We start from the raw sequence: 21,400 nt of genomic DNA on the forward strand, positions 1-21,400 counted from the left end.
TTTCACTTTTCATATTATAATACTCAATTTGCATTTTTTACAAAGATCATGTATAATTTCTATAATAAAAACAATAAAGGAAATAAGAATGTCTTCACTGTTGTACTTTGTACATGGCCTATGTTACACAGGAATGACATATATTCCATTTTCAAGACATTACTTAGGGATTTATAGATTTCTGCTTTAGGGAATAAACGCAATTTCAATCCATTTAAGAGTCGATTTCTTCTTATATATATATAAAAAAACCTGATCTTGTATCTAATTTGTTATGACAATACCATCACTTAAAATACAGCAATTATGCAGCCCCTTAATTTGAATTTCATTTTGCAAGTGTACAAGACCTCACGGACAATGGGAAGGCAGAAAGTTAAAATCAGCATATCTAAAATAAATCACTCTGGTTACCAAAAAGACGTAGGGTATCTCAACAAAATCTTAGAGTTCACATAGGCATAGAAACTTCCCTGTAAACTTTAGGAATCTTACTCATCTAACTTTTGCAGGGCTGAGTGAACCCCCTGCTCCAGTCAGTCGTTTCGGAAGCACCAGCAATCTCCACCCTAGCACGGGACTGTAGGGGGCCACTGCGGCGCAGGGGCTCGCCCGGCACTGACTCAGCGCCGGGCCCGAGAAGTTCGGCGGGAGGCGCAGGGCGGGGCTTCCTCCCGCCGACTCCTAGCCGGGCTACACTTTTCCGAGTCCACGTCTCTTCCTTTGGACAGGCGTGTTTCCCCAGGTCGGGCCCAGCCAGCGTGACAGCCGCAGACCTCGGAAAAGGGTGCTCCGGCGCCGCCTCGAGGACTTCCCCTAGCCGCCAGGGCAGCCCGGGCCCGCTCGGCCCAGCCCCTCACGGACTGAGACTCCCTGGGCCCGGCCCGCCGAACGCCTCGCTCCACAGCCCTCACCTCGCGGCGCCGAACGCAGCGTCCGCGGCATGGAGACCGGCTCCGACTCAGGTCAGAGGCCCGCGCCAGGCTGGCTCCGCGCGCGTGGCGGGGCAGTTAGGCCGGGCCGCCCGCGCAGACCGCCGCGTGCCGGGTCCGCGCGGGGAGCGCACGCGGGGCGGGCGGCGACAGGTGGGCAGGACGAGCCGCGAGCGAGCGAGGGCGGGCGGGCGCGCGAGGGGCCCGGCGGGGGGGCCGCTGGGAGGATGGCTCAGCTCTTTCTAAATATAAAACCGGCGTGAGCTGGGCGAGCGCGGCGCGGAGTCGCAGAGCCGCCGCGCGGGCCTGGCGCACGGGGATTCGGCTGCATAGACGGCGGCGGCGGCAGCGGCTCCGCAGAGGAGCGAGGCTGCGGGAGCGCCCGAGTCGCGAGCTCGCGGGGGGCAGCGAAGAGCGACGCTCGCAACGCGGAGGACGCAGGCGGCGGCGGCGGGCGGGCCTCGGGGCGCAGCGCGGTCCGCGCCGAGTGACCGGAGGCGGCTCCCGGCCTCTGCCGCACCGCGAGCCGCGAGCCCCCTGGCCGCACCCTCCCCCCCCAGCTCCTCCCTCGCTCCCTCCCCGGCGCAACATGGCCGCGGCCGCCGCCTCCGCCTCCCAGGATGAGCTGAGTAAGTGCAGCGGCCGAGCCTGCGGCCGCGAGCCGAAACAGAAGCCGCGCGGGACCGGGGGGCGGCGGCCAGGGCCGGGCAGGAGGGCTGGGGAGCAAGGCCCGGTGGGCGGGCGGCGGCCGCGCAGTGCGGGGGGCTGGGGCGCCAGGGCCTGCTGGGCGGGCGGGGCGCGGGCCGTCGCCCCTGGCGTTTGTAGGCCTCAGGTTTGCACCGTCACGTTGCGAAATTGAAACCGGAGCCCCAGGCGGAGCCACCTCTGCCCGCGATCCGCCCTGGCCCGGGGTGGGGGGACCCAGCCCCCTGCCCGCCGAGCCTTGGCTGGCAGGAGGGCCGGAGCCCCGGGTGACGGGCAGTGTCCGTCCGTCCCGTCTGACCCCGCCGTGGCCTCGGGTCCCCGACGGTTGGGCGAGTTCTAGAAATGTAGCTATCGGGAAGGGGGAGAAGGTGCCTTTCTGTGACACTCTAGAATTTAATCAGCCGAAAGGTTACGAATAGGCGGTGACCCTCAGGTGGAGTAGGGAGGGCGGAGAGGGTCGCCGGACGAAGCGCTGGAGAAACCGCGGGGTGACAGCGCTTTCAGAAAGGAGAGTCAGTGCCCCCTCGACCGTACGCGGTGCAGCCTTCCTGGGGACGGCGGTCCCTGTCCGGGGAGAGCGGTGGTCACCCTGAATCCCAGGCCGCCCCGCCCGCCGCCGGGGTTCGCCTCGATGCTTTGTGGGAAGTGTAGTCCCGGGGCGCCGCGGCCCCACGCTGGGGTCATAAATACTGAATTTTCATAGGGCATAGGACATGTGAGATAATTTCTGATTGCGTTTTGGGTGTTTATTTTTCTAGGGTTTTCTTTCTTCCGTTTATTTATTATTTGTCAGTGCTGCCCTTCAGTTTATGGCAAAAACAAGAAAGGTGTTATTTGGAGATGTTGTGGATTTTAAATGGAATAAAGCATGGATGCGGTGTTGCAAGCTTTATGAAGCTTATGTTGTTAAAGCCGCTTCTGAATTTCCATATGAAAGTAGTTATACACGTAATTTATGTTTCTTTGGTGCTTGTCAGTTTAAAGCTACTTTTATATACATGATCTCACTTTTGCCCTCATAGCAACCTTGTGAGGCAGATAGGTAGGAATTATCCTTGTTTTAAAGAGGAGGCAGGTTTGGAGAGATTAGGTTCCTTGCTGCTTTGACACAGAACTGGTGGAGCAGGAGTACTGTTTGTTCTTTTTGAAGCTGAAGTAAACACTTGGTGTGATCCTGAGCAGATTGGAGAGTCGGAGAAGACAAGGTCTCATGGTGTGATTAGAGATAGAAGTGGGCTGAATAGATTGCTACTCTGACAGTTCCACGTGGAAGCACCACCAGGCCTTCTGAGATCAGTTCTATGTTTTGTTTTGTTTTGAATTGTGATAAAAATACACATACCATAAAATTTACTATCCTAGCCGTTTTTTTTTTTTTTTTTTTTGAGACGCAGTTTCGCTCTTGTTACCCAGGCTGGAGTGCAGTGGCGCAATCTCGGCTCACCGCAACCTCCGCCTCCTGGGTTCAGGCAGTTCTCCTGCCTCAGCCTCCTAAGTAGCTGGGGTTACAGGCACGCGCCACCATGCCCAGCTAATTTTTTGTATTTTTAGTAGAGACGGGATTTCACCATGTTGACCGGGATGGTCTCGATCTCTTGACCTCGTGATCCACCCGCCTCGGCCTCCCAAAGTGCTGGGATTACAGGTGTGAGCCACCGCGCCCGGCCCTCCTAGCCGTTTTTAAGTGTACAGTTCAGTTGGATTGAGTACATTCTCACTGTTGTGTAATCATCGCCACCGTCCATCTCTAGAACTCTTCATCTTGCAAAACTGAAACTTGATACCCATTAAACAACAAATCCCTATTCCCTCCTCCCTTTCAGCCCCTGGCGACCATCATTGTACCTTCTGTCCCTGTGATTTTGAGTATGTTTGTACCTCATGTAAATGGAATCATACAGAATTAGTGACTGGTTTTATTTTCATTTAGCATAATGTTCTCCAGTTCTCCAGGCTCATCCATGTTGTTGCATGTGTCAGAATTTCTTTTCCTTTTAAAGGTCCCTTGTGTGTATATACCACATTTTCTTGGCCATTTATCCGTCTATAGACGCTTGGGTTGCTTCCACCTTGTAGCTATTGGGAATAACGCTGCTGTGAAACTAGCTGTAGAAATATCTACTTGCTTTCAGTTCTTTTGGGTACATACCTGGAAATGTCATTGCTGGATCATGTGATAATTCTAGTTTTAAGTTTTTAAGGAACCAGTGGACTGTTTTCAACAGTGGTTGTACCATTTTACATTCCCATCAACAATACAAAGAGTTCTAATTTCTCTACATCTTGGCCAACACTTACCTGTATTCTCAGAAGTAACCATCCTGATGGGTGTGAGGTGGTCTGATTATTTTTTTTTCAATTGTTATGCTGTATGACATCTGAGTTCCTTTTTTTTTTTTTTTTTTTTTTTGAGACGGAGTTTCGCTCTTGTTACCCAGGCTGGAGTGCAATGGCGCGATCTCGGCTCACTGCAACCTCCGCCTCCTGGGTTCAGGCAATTCTCCTGCCTCAGCCTCCTGAGTAGCTGGGATTACAGGCACGCGCCACCATGCCCAGCTAATTTTTTGTATTAGTAGAGACGGGGTTTCACCATGTTGACCAGGATGGTCTCGATCTCTTGACCTCGTGATCCACCCACCTCGGCCTCCCAAAGTGCTGGGATTACAGGCTTGAGCCACCGCTCCCGGCCCTGAGTTCCTCTTATAGCACCAAACACATTCAAATCTGAATTGCTAGCAGGAATGGGGAACAAAACTAGAGGAAGAATTGGACATTCTGAAGTGGCTGAAGTATTTGTGTCTATGCAGTGTGCTTCCATACATTCAGGTACTGGTTAAGATGCTGGTAGTTAAAGGATTTCCTGGCTTTAGTAGCTAATGGAAAGTTAGGAACAAATAATTCCAATCCTTGCCTTCCCCTTGCTTTGTTTGGTTAAATTGTCAGTCATTAGCCACAGATAGATACCTGTTGACTTGGTTTCTGTATTTCTTTTTTTTTTTTTTTTTTTATGAGACAGAGTCTCACTCAGTTGCCCAGGCTGGAGTGCAGTCGTGTGATCTTGGCTCACTGCAACCTCCACCTCCTGGGTTCAAGCAGTTCTCTGCCTCAGCCTCCTGAGTAGTTGGGATTACAGGTGCCTGCCATCACGCCTGGCTAATTTTTTGTATTTTTAGTAGAGACAGGGTTTCACCATCTTGGCCAGGCTGGTCTTGAATTCCTGACCTCTTGATCCGCCCGCCTTGGTCTCCAAAAGTGCTGGATTACAGGCATGAGCCACCATGCCCAGCTGGTTTCCTTCTTAGGAGAGATTGAATACTTGGCAGTTGATAACTTAGAATAATTTAACTTGAATGCTTATACATGTATGCTGGTTAAGAAGTTTCATATAAACCACTTTTAGTTTTAGAATGGCTATAATAAAATAGGAGATGGCTGATAAAATGTGCTTTTGGCCAGTTGCGGTGGCTCACACCTGTAATCCCAGTACTTGGGGAGGTCGAGGCGGGTGAATCACCTGAGGTCAGAAGTTTGAGACCAGCCTGGCCAACATGGTGAAATCCCATCTCTACTAAAAATACAAAAATTAGCTGTGTGTGGTGGCATGTGCCTGTAGTTCTAGCTACTCGGGGACTGAGGCAGGAGAATCACTTCAATCTGGGAGGTGGAGGTTCCAGTGAGCTGAGGTTGTACCACTCCAGCCTGAGCAACAGAGCTAGACTCTGTCTCAAAAAAAAAGTGCTTTTAAGAATTCCACCAAAAAATGAGCAAATTATCCGAATATTTTCTATTATTTATGACTAGTAGATGGTAATAAAAGCAAACTACTTTAGCTGGCGTGGTGGTGGGCGCCTGTAATCCCAGCTACTCCCGAGGCTGAGGTAGGAGAATCACTTGAACCCAGGAAGCGGAGGTTGCAGTGAACCGAGATCATGCCACTGCACTCCAGCCTAGGCGACAGCTAGACTCTGTCTCAAAAAAAAAGCAAAGTACTAGATGCCAGCATTGTTTTCCACCAACATTTTATTGTAAAAAATCTTCAAACACACAGAAAAGTTGAAAGTGAACATTCATGTGCCCACCACCTCGATTCTACCACTGATAGTTGAATAACTTCATCATATTTACTATAATAGCAACTTTATCATTTGTTCATCTCTCATCTATTGACTTTTAAAAATTGTTAAACATTTTTAGTTTACTTTTTTTTTGAGACAGGGTCTCGCTCTGTCACCCAGGCTGGAGTGCAATGGTGTGATCTCGGCTCACTGCAACCTCTGCCTCCCCAGTTCAAACAATTCTCCTGCCTCAACCTCCTAAGTAGCTGGGACTACAGGTGCATGCCACCATGCCTGTCTAATTTTTGTATTTTAAGTAGAGACTGGGTTTCACCATGTTGGTCAGGCTGGTCTCGAATCCCTGACCTCAGGTGATCTGCCTGTCTTGACCTCCCAAAGTGCCGGGGATTACAGGCAGCTGCCACAGCTGGCCCCTAGTTTTACTTTATTTTTTAAAAAATTAGGCCAGGTGTGGTGGCTCACTCCTGTAATCCCAGCACTTTGGGAGGCTGAGGCAGGCAGCTCACGAGGTCAAGAGTTCAAGACCAGCCTGGCCAACATGGTGAAACCCTGTCTCAACTAAAAATACAAAAATCAACTGGTGTGGTGGCATGTGACTGTAGTCCCAGATACTTGGGAGGCTGAGCCAGGAGAATTGCTTGAACCCAGGAGGCGGAGGTTGCAGTGAGCTGAGATCGTGCCACTGCATTCCAGCCTGGGTGACAGAGTGGGACTCCGTCTTAAAAAAAAAAAAAAGTGGTAAAATACACATAACATAAAATTTACCACCTTAACAATTTTTAAGCCTACAGTGGTATTAAGTACTTATTACTCCATCTTTTTTTTTATGCATTTCAAAGTAAATTGGTGACATCAGCACACCTTCCCCCTAAATATTTCAGTACCAGCATTGTTTTAAATGCTTTGTATGTGTTATTCCTCAGAATAATCCTGAAAGTTAGGTAATATTATTATTGCTACTTTATGGAATGAGAAACAGGGTTCTTAGGTCTCCTGGGTCCTGCAGCTGGAAAGTAGTCCTGGGTCCTCAGCCTTTAGTATGCACTTACAACCACCCTTGAGGCCGTCTTACCTCTGTGCACCATAGAGTGTGCATGCTGATGAAACAGTTCAAATCGGATGCATTGCCAGATTCTCAGCTAGACGTTATAATCCAACCATTTCACTGCTGTTGGGTACAAAAGAGACACCAAAGCCCACCAAATGAATTATAATACTATTGAGAAAGAGGAAGAATATGTGTAAACAGATAAGTAAGGACCAAAATGTATGACTGTATGATATGGATAATAGTCAAGTAATATTTTCTGTGATTCCCAGGTCTGTTATTTTGAGATGTGTAGCTGGTAAAACTGCATTTCTATAGATTTCAAATAAACATTTTCCTCCTTGCACTTGAAGTAATTTACGTCATATCAATTTAAGTGAAATCTGCAACTTTCAGTTATATCTGCTACCATACTTTGTAGGAGAAGCAAAATTGACTGTTAGGATTCTTTTTTATTTATTTTATTTTATTCATTCATTCATTTATTTTGAGATGGCGTCTCCCTCTGTTGCCCAGGCTGGAGCACAGTGGTGGGATCTTGGCTCACTGCAACCTCCGCCTCCTGGGTTTAAGTGATTCTCCTGCCTCAGCCTCCCAAGTAGCTAGGATTACAGTTGCACCCCGACACCCAGCTAATTTTTGTATTTTTAGTAGAGATGGGATTTCACCATGTTGGCCAGGCTGGTCTTGAACTCCTTACCTCGTGATCCTTCCAGCTTGGCCTCTTAAAGTGCTGGGATTACAGGAGTGAGCCACCTCACCTGGCCTATTTATTTTTTGAATAATATCATTGAGCGTGCATGTTGCCAAAAGCCTGGGTGCAGTGACTCAAGTTTGTAATTCCAGCACTTTGGGAGGTCGAGGCGGGCAGATTGCTTGAGTCCAGGAGTTTGAGACCAGCCTGGGCAACATGGCGAAACCCCGTTTCTACAAAAAAAATACAAAAATTAGCTGGGTGTGGTGGCACCAGCCTGTAGTTCCAGCTACTCGGGAGGCTGAAGTCGGGGGATGGCTTGTGCCCAGGAAGTCAAGACTGCAGTAAGCTGAGATCACACCACTGCACGCTAGCCTGTGTGACAAAGCGAGACCTTGTTTCAAAGAAAAAAGGTTACCAAAAATAGGCAGGTTAATTTTGGGTTGAGACTTGTTAGCATTTGTTATCCTTTCACAAACCCAAATCTCATGTTTGAGTCAGTGATTATAAGAGAATAGTTAATAGTAAAGCTGTTTATTTATTGTGTATTTACCATGTGTTCTAATTGTTTTACATGTATCAACCAACTGAATCCTCAAAACAACTCTGCGAGTTTGGTCCTATTATTGTTTCAGGGGTAGAGCTATCCTTATTAGACAGTTAGGGCTTGAACTCAAATTCTTTGATTCCAAAATCTATGTTAATTCTGCCCTACTACTACTGTATTATTCCTGCATGGGAGAATATAGAGTTCATAACAAGATCAAGATGGCTTTCTTTTTTTTTTTTTTCATGTCTAACTAGTATCCAGAAAGAACCTTCTGTAGTGTATAAAATACGGCAATTGGGGCCAGGCACGGTGGCTCACACTTGTAGTCACAGCACTTTGGGAGGCCAAGGCTGGTGGATAACTTGAGATCAGGTGTTCAAGACCAGCCTGGCCAACATGGTGAAACCTCCTCTCTACTAAAAATACAAAAAAATTAGCCAGGTATTGTGATGTGGGCCTGTAGTCCCAGCTTCTTGGAAGGCTGAGTTGGGAGAATTGCTTGAACCTGGGAGCAGGAGGTTGCAATGAGCTGAGAATGTGCCACTGTACTCCAGCCTGTGTGACAGAGCTAGACTCCAAAAAAAAAAAAGAAGTGGCAATATTCTGATGTTTGTTGAACAGAACATAGTAGATTTTTGGGTAAGTTGCCAAAAAAGAAAACCATTAGTTTTGACTGTTAAAGGCAGTTCTGAAATCTAGTTTGTAAATTAGTTAAGCTCAGAGCTGTAGCTTTCTTTCCATATGCTTAGAGTGATTATAACTATTGCAAATGAAATAAAATTCAATTGCAAGACATGTGGCTAGTTTTTCTGCTAATATTATCTTCTGCCACTTTATGGAAAAATTGACATTATAGTTAATATTTCAGCAGTGGGTTGAGAGATTTCTGACAGGAAAAGAAGCATTTGAGACTTTTTACCTGGTCAGCTGTTTAGTGGTTTCGTATTCTGGGCTTTATAATTATAAGGCATCCTTAGAATCTGATCTTCGTTGGGATAAAGGCAACTCATGAAGAGCAACTGCCTGTAATCTTAAATCATGTACTATTCAATTTGACCATTTGACATAGCCATGGGAAACTTCAGTTGCAGAAGTTGGCCAGATAATCAGCATGTCAAGTTTCTTCTGAGAGAGCCTCTGCTAGTGCCAGGAATCCTAGTGACTCTTTTAGAGGATGAGACATGGGAAGCTGTGTGCTGAACATGATTCTGTGACCATACTGAAATAGCTCCTAAGAGTTACTTGTTTAGGCTGGGCATGGTGGCTCATATCTGTAATCCCAGCACTTTGGGAGGCTGAAGTGGGTGGATCACAAGATCAGGAGTTCAAGACCAGCCTGGCCGAGATGATAAAACCCCATCTCTATAAAAAATTACAAAAAAATTAGCTGGGTGTTGTGGCAGGTGCCTGTAACCCCAGCTAGTCAGGAGTCTGAGGCAGGAGAATCGCGTGAACCTGGAAGGCAGAGGTTGCAGTGAGCTGAGATCACATCCTTGCACTCCATCCTGGGCAAGAGTGAGACACTGTTTCAAAAAAAAAAAAAAAAAGTTAATTGCTTAAATGACCGGAATACAGGCTTCGGAGCTGATCTTTGTAGAAAGGCCAAGGCAAGCCTGTATTATTTAAATTTTGGTTACTTAACCAAATAGAAAAGTTAAAATGGAAAACGGCATCGGATATTTCTGTTTTTTATTTCTATTCTAATTTTTTTACTTCCACTGCATTCTTTTTTTTTTTTTTTAAACAGTCTCTGTCACCCAGGCTGGAGTGCAGTGGCACACTTGGCTCATTGCAACCTCTGCCTCCCAGGTTCAGCTGATTCTCTGACCTCAGCCTCCTGAGTAGCTGGTACTACAGGTGAGGGCCACCACAACTGGCTAGTTTTTGTATTTTTAGTAGAGACGGGGTTTTACCATGTTGCCCAGGCTTGTCTTGAACTCCTGATCTCGAGTGATCCATTCGCTTCAGCCTCCCAAAGTGCTAGGATTACCTGCTTGAGCCACTGCGCCCGGCCTACCACATTTGTTTTGAATTATGCTTTCAGTAAACTATAATATTTAATAAAGGCCAGTGTGAGTGAGAATAGTTGGCACTGGAGCATTGACATTGTTCAGAAGATCGATGTTAAAATTGAAGGCACTGCCAGTGTTCACAGATGGTTTGATCCCTGTTGCTGAGCTCTCGTTTCAGGCTTGACCTTGATGCTTCCCATGTTATATGGCTTGTTTTGCCCACATAATTTTTTCAATTCAATAAGCAGACTTTTAAAATTGAGTAAATAATGTATGGCTCTGTTGTCAGAGGGCTTATAATTCAGTGCAGAGAGAGATTTATATGCAAATATAAATAACGTATACAAAGCATGATAAGTAAACTGCCTAACACCGTTCTTTGGAAACCTCAAGAAATGAAAGTGGTATTTGAGGCTAAAGGAAGAATAGCTTGAGCTGAGACATGGAAATAGGAAAATATTATGGAAAACAAAAAAGCTGAGTAAGTCTGTTATGATGGGAATGGGAGTGCTATGGTTGTATGAAGTGCTGGGGAAGGGGATTAGCTGTGTAGTTTGAGACTTGGCCCATGCTGCCTTTATGATTCGGGATCTTGGACAAATTACCTTACCTTTCCAAGTCTCAGTTTCTTCCTCATAAAATTAGGATGACAAAAATCACTCATAGTATTGTTAGGATTAATGTATGTGAAAATGTACTGTATAAACACTTAAGCTCTTATAAATTATTATTATTATTTTTGGTGTGGGGAGTAATAGTAGATGATGCTGTGGAGCTAGGTTGGGACTAGTGTGTTGTAGGAACGCCAACAGAACTAGTTTGGACTTTGTTCTGTAGACAGTAGAGAATCATCAAAGCTTTTTAGCAGGAGTGTAACATGAGTAGGTCTGTTTTATAAGGCTAACAGGTGGCAGTGATGTAACACTGATTGCAAGGATCCAGAGACCAAGAGCAGCAAGACTTGGCCTACAGAGGCCAAGTAAAAAGAAACTTAGGATCTGAATTGGGACAGTGGAAATGGATTTGGCAAGGAGTTAATATAATCTATAATCCCTAAAATAGGGAGAAATTATTGACTAACAAGATGAGGGTTATTAAAGAAGGGAGGAGTTAGAGATGAATCTAAATCTAACCTCAGACTAGAAGGTGGAGGGAGGAGTAAGGGAGAGTGTAGACTCTAGACAGATTTAGGAAAGTGAAGAAAAGACAGAACAGATTCAACAGATAGATAGTCTGTGTTCAGCAGGTAGATTATTTGTTGAATGAATGGGTTGAATTACTGAGGCTGCATGTTATTTAGGGAGACTGTTTTGAGTAGTGGCTAAAACCTCTGGAATTGAAATCAGAGAGAGTTTTGAATCCTGATTCTGACACTTCTTAATGTGTTCTTGAACAAGGGACTTAGCTTCTGGGCCTTGGTTTTCTCATCTGTAAAATAAGATAATAAAACTTAGAAGATTTTTCTTTTCTTTTCTTTCTTTTTTTATTGAGACAAGATCTCTCTCTGTCACCCAGGATGAAGTGCAGTGGCATGATCTGAGCTCACTGCAGCCTCAATCTCCTGGTCTCAATCCATCTTCCCACCTCAGCCTCCTGAGTAGACTGCAGGCGTGCGCCACCTGCCCTGGCTAATTTTTGTATTTTTTATAGAGACAGTGTTTTGCCATGTTGCCCAGGCGGGTCTCAAACTCCTAGACTCAAGCAATCTGCCCTCTTCTGCCTCCCAAAGTGCTGGGATTACAGGCGTGAGCTGGTGTGCCTGGTCAGGATTGTTTTAAGAATGGGAAGAGATAGCACATGTTAAGAATTGTGCTTGGCACATGGGTTGCAGGTGTGTGGGAACCTTGGTTCTGAAGCTAGGGAGTTAGTATGGGAATTATTCCTATAGTAGAGCTGTGGGAATGGGCAGATTGTTCACACGGCTGACTGGGGGCCACACATATATGTATTTAAGAGTGAGAGGAAGATAATCAGAGAAAGGAGATGAAGAGTGCCAAGAGAGGTCAAAGGTGGCCAGAGTTATGTCTGTTAGCCATTTATGTTCTCATATGTAATGTGCTAAAAACATGTATACACGTTTAGTAATACTCTTCTTATGAAACTATTGTATAATTCAGATACATTCTTCTAATTTTAATGTAACAGGTTATGTGTTTATGATATATGTACACACATATGCATAGACGATAAAATATGTTGCATTGGTATTAGAGATTTTAAGTCTTCAGTGAATAATTATCAGTGTATTTTTGGAAGCATTAGCATGTTCTCAATAAATTTGTTTTGTGGACATATGCCTTATTCTTTCTCAAATTTGGTAATTACAATTTTTTCCTCATATTGAATTTGCAAAGCAGGACATCAAAGATCTAATAAGAAATGAAAAGTGCTAATTTTTTTCTTAAAATGGTAGCTATGCATATACATCTTTTAATTGTATTTTTTTGGTGTTCTAAATAATAGATTCTTTATACAATTGCGTATGTACGAGTGGATGAACATTCCATTGGTGATCCTGAGGATTTTTGTCAAGATTGGATAAACCATGTATCACATTGATTGTAGAGGTTAGTAGATTTAGTTCCTTAGGATGTGTGCATTTTTTTTTTTTTGTAGCAGCATTTAAAAATGCATAGGTTATCAGATAGCAATTTCCCCCTGAGATCTTCACGGTTTTTTTTTTTTTCCTTTTCTAGCTATCCTGAGAGAATTGGTGAAGTTTATGTTAATTTACAAATGCCTGAAGCCTCTATTCTCTGTGATACTAAACATAAAAAAAATTAGTAAAAAGACAAAGATAAAACTTGAAGTTTTTTTTTTTTTTTTTTTTCTGAGACAGTGTCTCACTCTGTTGTCTAGGCAGGAGTGCAGTGGTGCAATTGTGGCTCATTGTAGCCTTGATCTCCCAAGGCTCAAGTGATCCTCCTGCTTCAGCCTCCCTGAGTAGCCAGGACTACAGGCGCACACCACCATGCCTGGCTGATTTTTGTATTTTTAGTAGAAATGGGGTTTCGCCATGAAGGCTGGTCTTGAACTCCTGGGCTCAAGCGATCCACCCCCCTTGAAGATGTCATTTAGCAATGTGCACAAGAAAAAGACAGTGGGTGATCGTTTATAAGCAACTTTGTGTGCCACAATCACAAAAAATCATTTTACATGCTCCAGGAATGCCATCATGGAGTTATTTTTTATTAATTAAAAAAAATTTTTTGAGACAAGGTCTCGCTCTGTCACCCAGGCTAGAGTACAGTGGCACAATCATGGCTAACTGCTGCCTTGATCTCCTGTACTCAGACGATCCTGTCACCTCAGCCTCTCAATAAAGTGAGACTACATTTTTAAAATTTTTTTATTTTTTGACTCAGGGTCTCGCTTTGTTGCCCAAGCTGGAGTGCAGTGGTACGGTCATGGCTCACTGCAGCCTTGACCTCCTGGGCTCAAGTGGATCCTCCCACCTCAGCTTCCCAAGTAGCTGGGATCATAGTTGTGTTACCATGCCTGGCTAATTTTTTATTTTTATTTTTGGTAGAGACAAAGTCTCTCTGTTACCTAGGCTGGTCTGGAACTCGTGAGCTCAAGCTATGCTCGGACCTCCCAAAGTGTTGTGGCTTTAGGGGTGAGCCACTATGCCCAGCCAGTTGTTCTATTTGTGAAGAAAAGAGGTATTGAAGGAGGCATCATCATGGTAATTGGATGTTCCTAATTCTGCCATTTTGTCATGTATTGTGATTTTGAGAAAAGCCATTTAATTCTACTTCATTCTAAGGCAGAACAAGAGTATGTTGTCATTTTCACTCTTAGATGATATTGGATGGTCTTTTGATTGAAACTCTGTAAATTCAGATTGTCATTCTCTGATATCATGGACTCAACATCCAGTGAGTTCCTGGGATTTTGTAGCTTCAATCCAAAAGTGCTTTTTGTTGATATCTTCTAGTATAACTGTTGGACCCCTTCTCCCCACCCCTCCTATGCATCGTACTATTTTTTGGTGTATATATATTGCTGCTGATGATATAAAATGTCTTACTTAGGTGAAATTTTGAGGGATGGAATAATTTTAAAACCAGAATTCAACTTGAAAATAAATTTTGTCCTGTTTTTGCTATTTTCACGTATCTTTATTCCTTGGGTGCTTAGAGAAATGAAAAATGGGGAGATTGGAAGAACTGTTTAGAAGAGCAGTGAGGACATTGTTTATTTCCTCCTAGATTCTTTAACTCCTAGGGCTTTTGGGGTTGTGATTGATATGTTAATGTCATTATGATATACTGAAGGCAAAAGTGAAATGACAACTGCTAGTGTTTAAATAGTGACTTAAATAAAGAACATTCTAGGGTTTACACACCCAGATGAGCGTTGTTCTTCTAAGTAATCAGCTGCTTTGGGTGGATCTTAACTATTGTACATTTGACTTTTATGCAGTTTGAACTCTTGCATAGTATATATTATTTCCTCTAAGCCAGTTTTCACAAGCTGAAGTAATCCTTCCTGCTCATCACCTCCTAAAACCTGTTTCTAACTGAGTATCTCTGCCAGCTGTTGTCTCTGGGGGAAAGGGCCTTGGGAGGTAGGAGTGTTTGTGGACCTCAGTGTCAGGAGTCTGACACTTACTCAATCTAGGGTTTCTGTCTTGTCACCTGGCCCAATCCTGCCAAGCTACCCCTATGATTTCCTCTTCTTCCTCTGTGTGTGTGTGTGTGTGTGTGTGTGTGTGTGTGTGTGTGTCAGGAGGAGAAGGCATGATGGGTTGTGGGGAAGAGGGGGCTGGGTGGTAAGCAGTCTGAGTGGGGAGGGATAGCCTTATTATGGACTAAGCTGAATTGATAGGGGGTTTGAAGTAGCCTGGAATCATATGCAGAAGGCCAGGAAAAGAAAAACTCTTTTTCTCTTCCCTGTTTAAAGAGCTTACTCTGCAGTAGATCCAGATGCAGGAGTTTCCAGATTAGGGTATCTATCTGCCTGGGCCCTTCGGGGACAGACAGTTGGACTAGGGAACAGAAGGATTATCTGTCTGATTGCCTTAATTCTGCGGGGGCAGGGGTACTAGCAAAGGGCTCCGTCAGCAGGGACCTCCTGTTCAGGACATCATTGCCTGTGAAGGTTCTCATTGCCACCCCTTGGGCCCTGGCTGGAGAGAGGCAGCTCCTGCAGGAACCATGATGGATTGTCTCTTTCTGGGAATGGATATTCTCCCCACTTCCAACTTACTATATTTATGTTTACTGCTAGACTGCCTGACATTCTCCTTTTAAGTACATTTGCATCTGTTGAATTTGGTGAAAAAGGGTGGGCGTGGTGGCTCACGCCTGTAATCCCAGCACTTTGAAAGGCCGAGTTGGGCAGATCATGAGATCAGGAGATCGAGACCAGCTTGACTAACATGGTAAAACCCCTTCTCTACTAAAAATACAAAAATTAGCCAAGTGTGGTGGCACGCGCCTGTAATTCCAGCTATTCAGGAGGCTGAGGTAGGAGAATCGCTTGAACCCCCCCTGGGAGGCGGAGGTTGCAGTGAGCTGAGATTATACCACTGCACTCCAGCCTGGGTGACAGAGTGAGATTCTGTCTCAGGGCCGGCGTGGCGGGGTGAGGGTGGGGGTGGGGGATGAAGGCTGGGGAGGGGTAACTATTTAAAAACAGTAGTAGATGTCAACTTTCTAGACTTTAATTCTTTTTTTTTTTGAGACAGTCTTGCTCTGTTGCCCAGGCTGGAGTGCAGTGGCACAATTTTGGCTTACTGCAACCTCTTCCTCCTGGGTTCAAGTGATTCTCCTGTCCTAGCCTAACAAGTAGTTGGGATTACAGGGGCCTACCACCACGCCCAGCTACTTAATTCTTAAAGAAGCATCCTGCTGGCCTCATTTGGTTTTTGCCAAGTATTAGAGTGGCTTTTGGTGAATTCAGATGGTATTTCAAATAGATGAAGTGGACTTTAATTTCCAGTTAGTGTCTGGTTAGATTTATAATTCACAGGATTGGTCTACCAGAAAATTACACACAAAATCTAGATGCCAGTTAGGGCTTTCTTATTTTTCTATAGTTTTAGCCTCAGACTTCTAACTGTAGTGACTGTCAGAGCCCATTCTCTTCCCTACCTTCCAGCCTGCTATTTCCAATTTTTGTGAATTCCCTATAATTTAGTTTCTTATTCTTTTCTTAGCCTCTGGGCTCCCATTTCTGAAAATGTTCAACTTGGATATGGAACCCACTTGTTTTACTGATTTACACAGTAAATCTCCCCCCCACCCTCCCCACTCACTTACTCACTCTCTTTTCCCAGAATTGGTATGTCCTAGGGAACGGCCTTGCTTTAAGAGCGCTTGATTTTCTGCCCTTTTACTGGTTCACCCCTTCCTCTTCCTCTTTTTCTTTTCTCTTCCTTTCCTTCTCTCTGCAGTAACTGCTGCACTTCTGCTGGTTTGTAGTCATGTCGTATATAGTTGTCTAGTAAGATTTAGTATCTTCTCCACCTACATTCTCTGCTTAAACCATGTTATAATTTAGCATGCTAGAAGGAGCATTGGACTGCCTAGGGTTTGAATCAGCCCTGCCACTTAGTAGCTTTGTAATCTTGGTTAATGGAATATTTTCGAGGTTCTGTTTCCTCAGCTGTAAATTGGAGCTAATACTACCTGTTTTAATAGAAGTACTTTCCAAGAAGGTACTGTGTTCCAGTGTGCACTTGGAGACCTCCCTGTTCAGATTCTTTTTTTTTTTTTTTTCATTTATTTGAGATGGAGTCTTTCTCTGTTGCCCAGGCTGGAGTGCAGTGGCACGATCTCGTCTGACTGCAACCTCCGCCTCCTGAGTTCAAGCAGTTCTCCAGTCTCAGCCTCCCTAGTAGCTGGGACTACAATCACATGCCACCACACCCAGGTAATTTTTGTATTTTCAGTAGAGATGGTGTTTGACCATATTAGTCAGGCTGGTCTCGAACTCCTGACCTCTGGTGATCCACCCGTCTCTGCTTCCAGAATTGCTGGGATTACAGGCTTGAGCCACCATGCCGGGCCTGGATTCAGCTTGTGAATCTGTGTATTATTCACTTTGTGACCTCTGGCAGGTCAGTTAGGTAGTGAGTCTCAGTTTTTCATCTATAAATGCATCTATAAGCGCACCTCACATTTTTCTGAGGCTCAGAAGGCCATATGAAACTGTTTTGTAAGTATGATGTATTTTATGTACTTATATATGTGAATCAGAAGAAAGTAAATACCATTAGGAAGAATATTTCCTTGTGAAATAGTCTATTATAGTATATTTCCATAGTAACTTGACAGATCTTTTTTTTTTTTTTTTTTTTGAGACGGAGTTTCGCTCTTGTTACCCAGGCTGGAGTGCAATGGCACGATCTCGGCTCACCGCAACCTCCGCCTCCTGGGTTCAGGCAGTTCTCCTGCTTCAGCCTCTTGAGTAGCTGGGATTACAGGCACTCACCACCGTGCCCAGCTAATTTTTTTGTATTTTTAGTAGAGACAGGGTTTCACCATGTTGACCAGGATGGTCTCGATCTCTTGACCTCGTGATCCACCCGCCTCGGCCTCCCAAAGTGCTGGGATTACAGGCATGAGCCACCGCGCCCGGCGACAGATCTTTTAAAAAATATTCTGTAGTATTAGACAGTCGTGGTCTAGGTATTTAGAGCTTTGTCTTCAATCTCAGCTTCTATGTAAGACCTCTAACCTGATTTGTATTTTAAAATTTACTTTCCTATTCAGAAAAAATAACATTCTTTGTAGAAAATTTAAGCAACCTTAAAAAACCTGAAACCTGTAACTCAGAAATAACTACTCATTCTAATTCACACAAGTAATTCATGCTCATGAAGTAAGTTAGTAATGACACAGAATTAAACCAGAAAGAATCCTCTGAAATTCAACCAAACAGGGATAACATTACCTTAAATAGAATCCTTTTCCTATTCCTTTTGATAGTATACTTTCCTTGAATCATTTCTTTTTTTCCTTTTTTTTTTTTTTTTTTTGATATGGAGTCTTACTCTGTTGCCCAGGCTGGAGTGCAGTGGGGACGATCTCAGCTGACTGCAACCTCTGCCTCCCGGGTTCAAGTGATTCTCCTGCCTCAGCTTCCTGAGTAGCTGGGACTACAGACGCCCACCTCCACGCCTGGCTAATTTTTTCGTATTTTTAGTAGAAACTGCGGTTCACTGTGTTAGCCAGGATGATGTGGATCTCCTGACCTTGTTAACCGCCTGCCTTGCCCTCCCATAGTGCTGAGATGACAGGCTTGAGCCACCACGCCCAACCCTTCTTGCATACTTTCTAAGGAATGTTTTGGTGTTCTGGTTGTCCTGAAAGGCGATACAACTAAGGAAACTGATTTAGTGCCTATTCTATTCTACTCTACTCTATTCTTTCCTCCTCCTCCTCCTCCTCCTGCTCCTGCTCCTGCTCCTGCTCCTCTTCCTCCTCCTCTTCTTCACGTGCTTTTTCCATTAGTAATGATATGACAGAAAAATAAGTAATTGTAGGTTTATTGTCTTTTCTAATCCTGTAAGAAAATAGCTTTTCCTCCTTAATTTAGAGGTTAAAGTTGTATTTTTGAGAGAGATCTGAAAAATGTGCGATTTGTGTGGACAGTTTTATTTCTCAGGAATAAGTTAATATTTTCAGAAATGTCAGTAGCTAAAGGTGGGTAATACTGAAGTCCTTCAACTTTTACTGGTCTTTTTCTTTTTATGCAGATAGGAGGAGGGAGAGTTCCTTCTTTGTCTTTAGATAGAGAGATTAAAGACAGGTGAATAATATAAATTTGAATTATTTAAAGAAAAATAAATGAGCTGGGTGTGGTGGCTGACGCTTGTAATCCCAGCACTTTGGGAGACTGAAATGGGAGGATTGCTTGAGTTTAGTAGTTTGAGACTGACCTGGGCAACATAGGATGACCTCATCTCTACAAAAAATAAAACAACTAGCTGGGTGCAGTGGCATGTGTCTATGGTTCTAACTACTTCTGGAGGCTAAGATGGGAGAATGGCTTGAGCCTGCAGTGAGGTGTAACTGCACCATTCTACCCCAGCTTGGGCAACAGCAGAACCTGTCTCCAAAATAAACACACACACACACACACATTTATTTATATTTTTAGTAGGGTTTTTTCCTCCTACATGAATGTAATGCTTAACATAAGCTTGATTTTTGTTTTGTTTTGTTTTGAGATTTAAGATTCTCAGGGTTTTGATACTTTTCCTTTGAGATCAGATGTTCTTTTTGTTCTTTCTTTCTTTCTTTTGTTTTTTTGATACGGAGTCTTGCTCTGTTGCCCAGGCTAGAGTGTAATGGCGTGATCTTGGCTCACTGCGACCTCTGCCTCCTGGGTTCAAGCGATTTTCCTACTTCAGCCTCCTGGGTAGCTGGGATTACAGGTGCACACCACCATGTCCAGCTAATTTTTGTATTTTTAGTAGAGACGAGGTTTCACCATGTTGACCAGGCTTGTCTCAAACTCCTGACCTCGTGATCCACTCACCTCAGACTCCCAAAGTGCTGGGATTACAGGCCTGAGCCACCATACCTGGCCTCTTTTTGTTCTTTCGTATGCTTTAAGGTTCCTTTCACGCTTTATTTATTTTTTCTTATATTTTATTTATTTATTTTTTAAGCCGGGGTTTCACCATGTTGATCAGGCTGGTCTTGAACTCCTGACCTCAGGTGATCCGCCTGCCTTGGCCTCAAGTGCTTGGATTACAGGCGTGAGCCACCACACCCGGCCCACACTTTAAAGTTCTGTGATTAAAAAAATTTTTTTCTTGTCTTTAAAACATGGATTTTTGAAAAACATTTGCTCTGTATACTTTTATCTTTCTCTTTTTGGAACATGGTCTTGCTTTGTTACCTGGGCTGGAGTGCAGAGGTGTGATCTAACTCACTGCAGCCTTAACCTACTGAGCTGAAGCGATTTTTCTACCTCAGTCCCCTGGGTAGCTGGGTCTACAGGCACGCATCACCATGCCTGGCTCATTTTAAAATTTTTTGTAGAGATGAGGTCTTGACTGTGTGGCCTAGGCTGTTCTCAAATGCCTGGGCTCAAGGGAGTCTTCTGCCTTAGCCTCCCAGAGTGCTGGGATTACAGGAGTGAACCACTGCATATGCTGGCCTGTATGCTGTTTTTTCTAATTAAAAAAATGTGTTTTCACTGAAAAATATTTGAAAAGTATCAAGAAGAAAAATTACTGATGTATTTTCTTTCCCTTTTTATATAATTATGTCATAAAATAAAATTACTATGGAATATATATATCCTTTTAAAAACAGTGAATTATTTCAACTATGAAGAAAAGTATGGAGAGTAATCTTATGAACATTTATGTATGTCTGACTCATCTTTGTTAAGTCTTTATGTTTTTTGCTATTAGCTTCAGGTCTTGTATTTTATTTTATTTTTTAAAGAAATAAACATTGCAGATGCAATTCAAACCCTTGTGTTACTCCTTATCGTATCATTTTCTTTTTTTCTCTTTTTCCTCTCTTCCCTCCTTCCCTCTCCCTTCTCATTCAGAGATTGTCATTACTGTGATGTATATATCATACTCAATATATATTGCATTTAAAAACTTTCCATAAATGGAACTAAACTATACATATCCTTCTGTAACTTACTTTGTTTGATCCTTCAGATAAGGTCTTGTTGGCTCATGTGACATGTAATCCTTGTTTATTTATTTCCATTGTTGTGTGACCCTGCCATAATTTATCCCTTCTCCTGTTCACTGATATTTAGATTGTTTTCATATTTTTGCTTTTATGAATTCTGGGCCATGAACACTTTGATATATGTGTCCTTATGCTTGTCTCTTCCTGGGAGATTTCTTTTTTTTTTTTTTGAGACAGGATCTTGCTCAGTTGCTCAGGCTGGAGTGCAGGGACATGATCACGACTCATTGCAGGTTTAAGGGATTCTCCCACCTCAGCCTCCTGAGTACTGAGTAGTTGGGACTACAGGTGTGTACCACCATGCCCAGCTAACTTTTGTGTGTGTTTTTTTTTGTAGAGATGGAGTTTTGCCATGTTGTCCAGGCTGGTCTTGAACTCCTGAGCTCAAGCGATCTGACTACCTCAGCCTCCTACTAAAGTGCTGGGATTAAAGGTGTGAGCCACCACACTCAGCTCCTGGGAGAGTTTTTTTCTAGGACAGTGTTACACAAAGTGTTGTCTCAGCACTAGGAAATTATTTCTTGCAAATAAGGAACTTGCATAAAAATGTCAATCAACTGTCACTGTTAATTTATTTAAAACTTCTTATTCTAGCAGCACTTTTTCAGTAAGAAGTGTTCCTTATCGCTTTGCTGACTGGTGATAAACAGTTTGTAGATGGGTACTCAAATGGCAGAATTGTTGGGTTGAAGGGTATGTCCCCCTTC

At 43.9% G+C, this 21,400-nt stretch overlaps 1 protein-coding gene across 3 annotated transcripts in view; it reads left to right on the forward strand.

The window, feature by feature from the left end:
• Positions 1-940: 940 nt before the first annotated feature.
• Positions 941-21,400, forward strand: part of ECPAS (Ecm29 proteasome adaptor and scaffold) — a 121,783-nt gene continuing 101,323 nt past the window's right edge. The window contains exon 1 of one of the 3 annotated variants that reach the window (XM_064378979.1): positions 941-965. In XM_064378979.1, the coding sequence (XP_064235049.1) occupies positions 944-965 (22 nt within the window). In that variant the 5' untranslated portion in view covers positions 941-943. Of the gene's footprint in view, positions 966-1,496; positions 1,562-12,480; positions 12,585-21,400 lie in introns of those variants that run through there. The other 2 variants (XM_021672147.2, XM_064378974.1) reach the window with 2 other exon arrangements.

The sequence above is a fragment of the Aotus nancymaae genome, unplaced genomic scaffold (genome assembly GCF_030222135.1).
Source record: "Aotus nancymaae isolate 86718 unplaced genomic scaffold, 86718_ANA_hifiasm-v0.15.2.pri h1tg000003l, whole genome shotgun sequence".
Lineage (NCBI taxonomy): Eukaryota > Metazoa > Chordata > Mammalia > Primates > Aotidae > Aotus > Aotus nancymaae.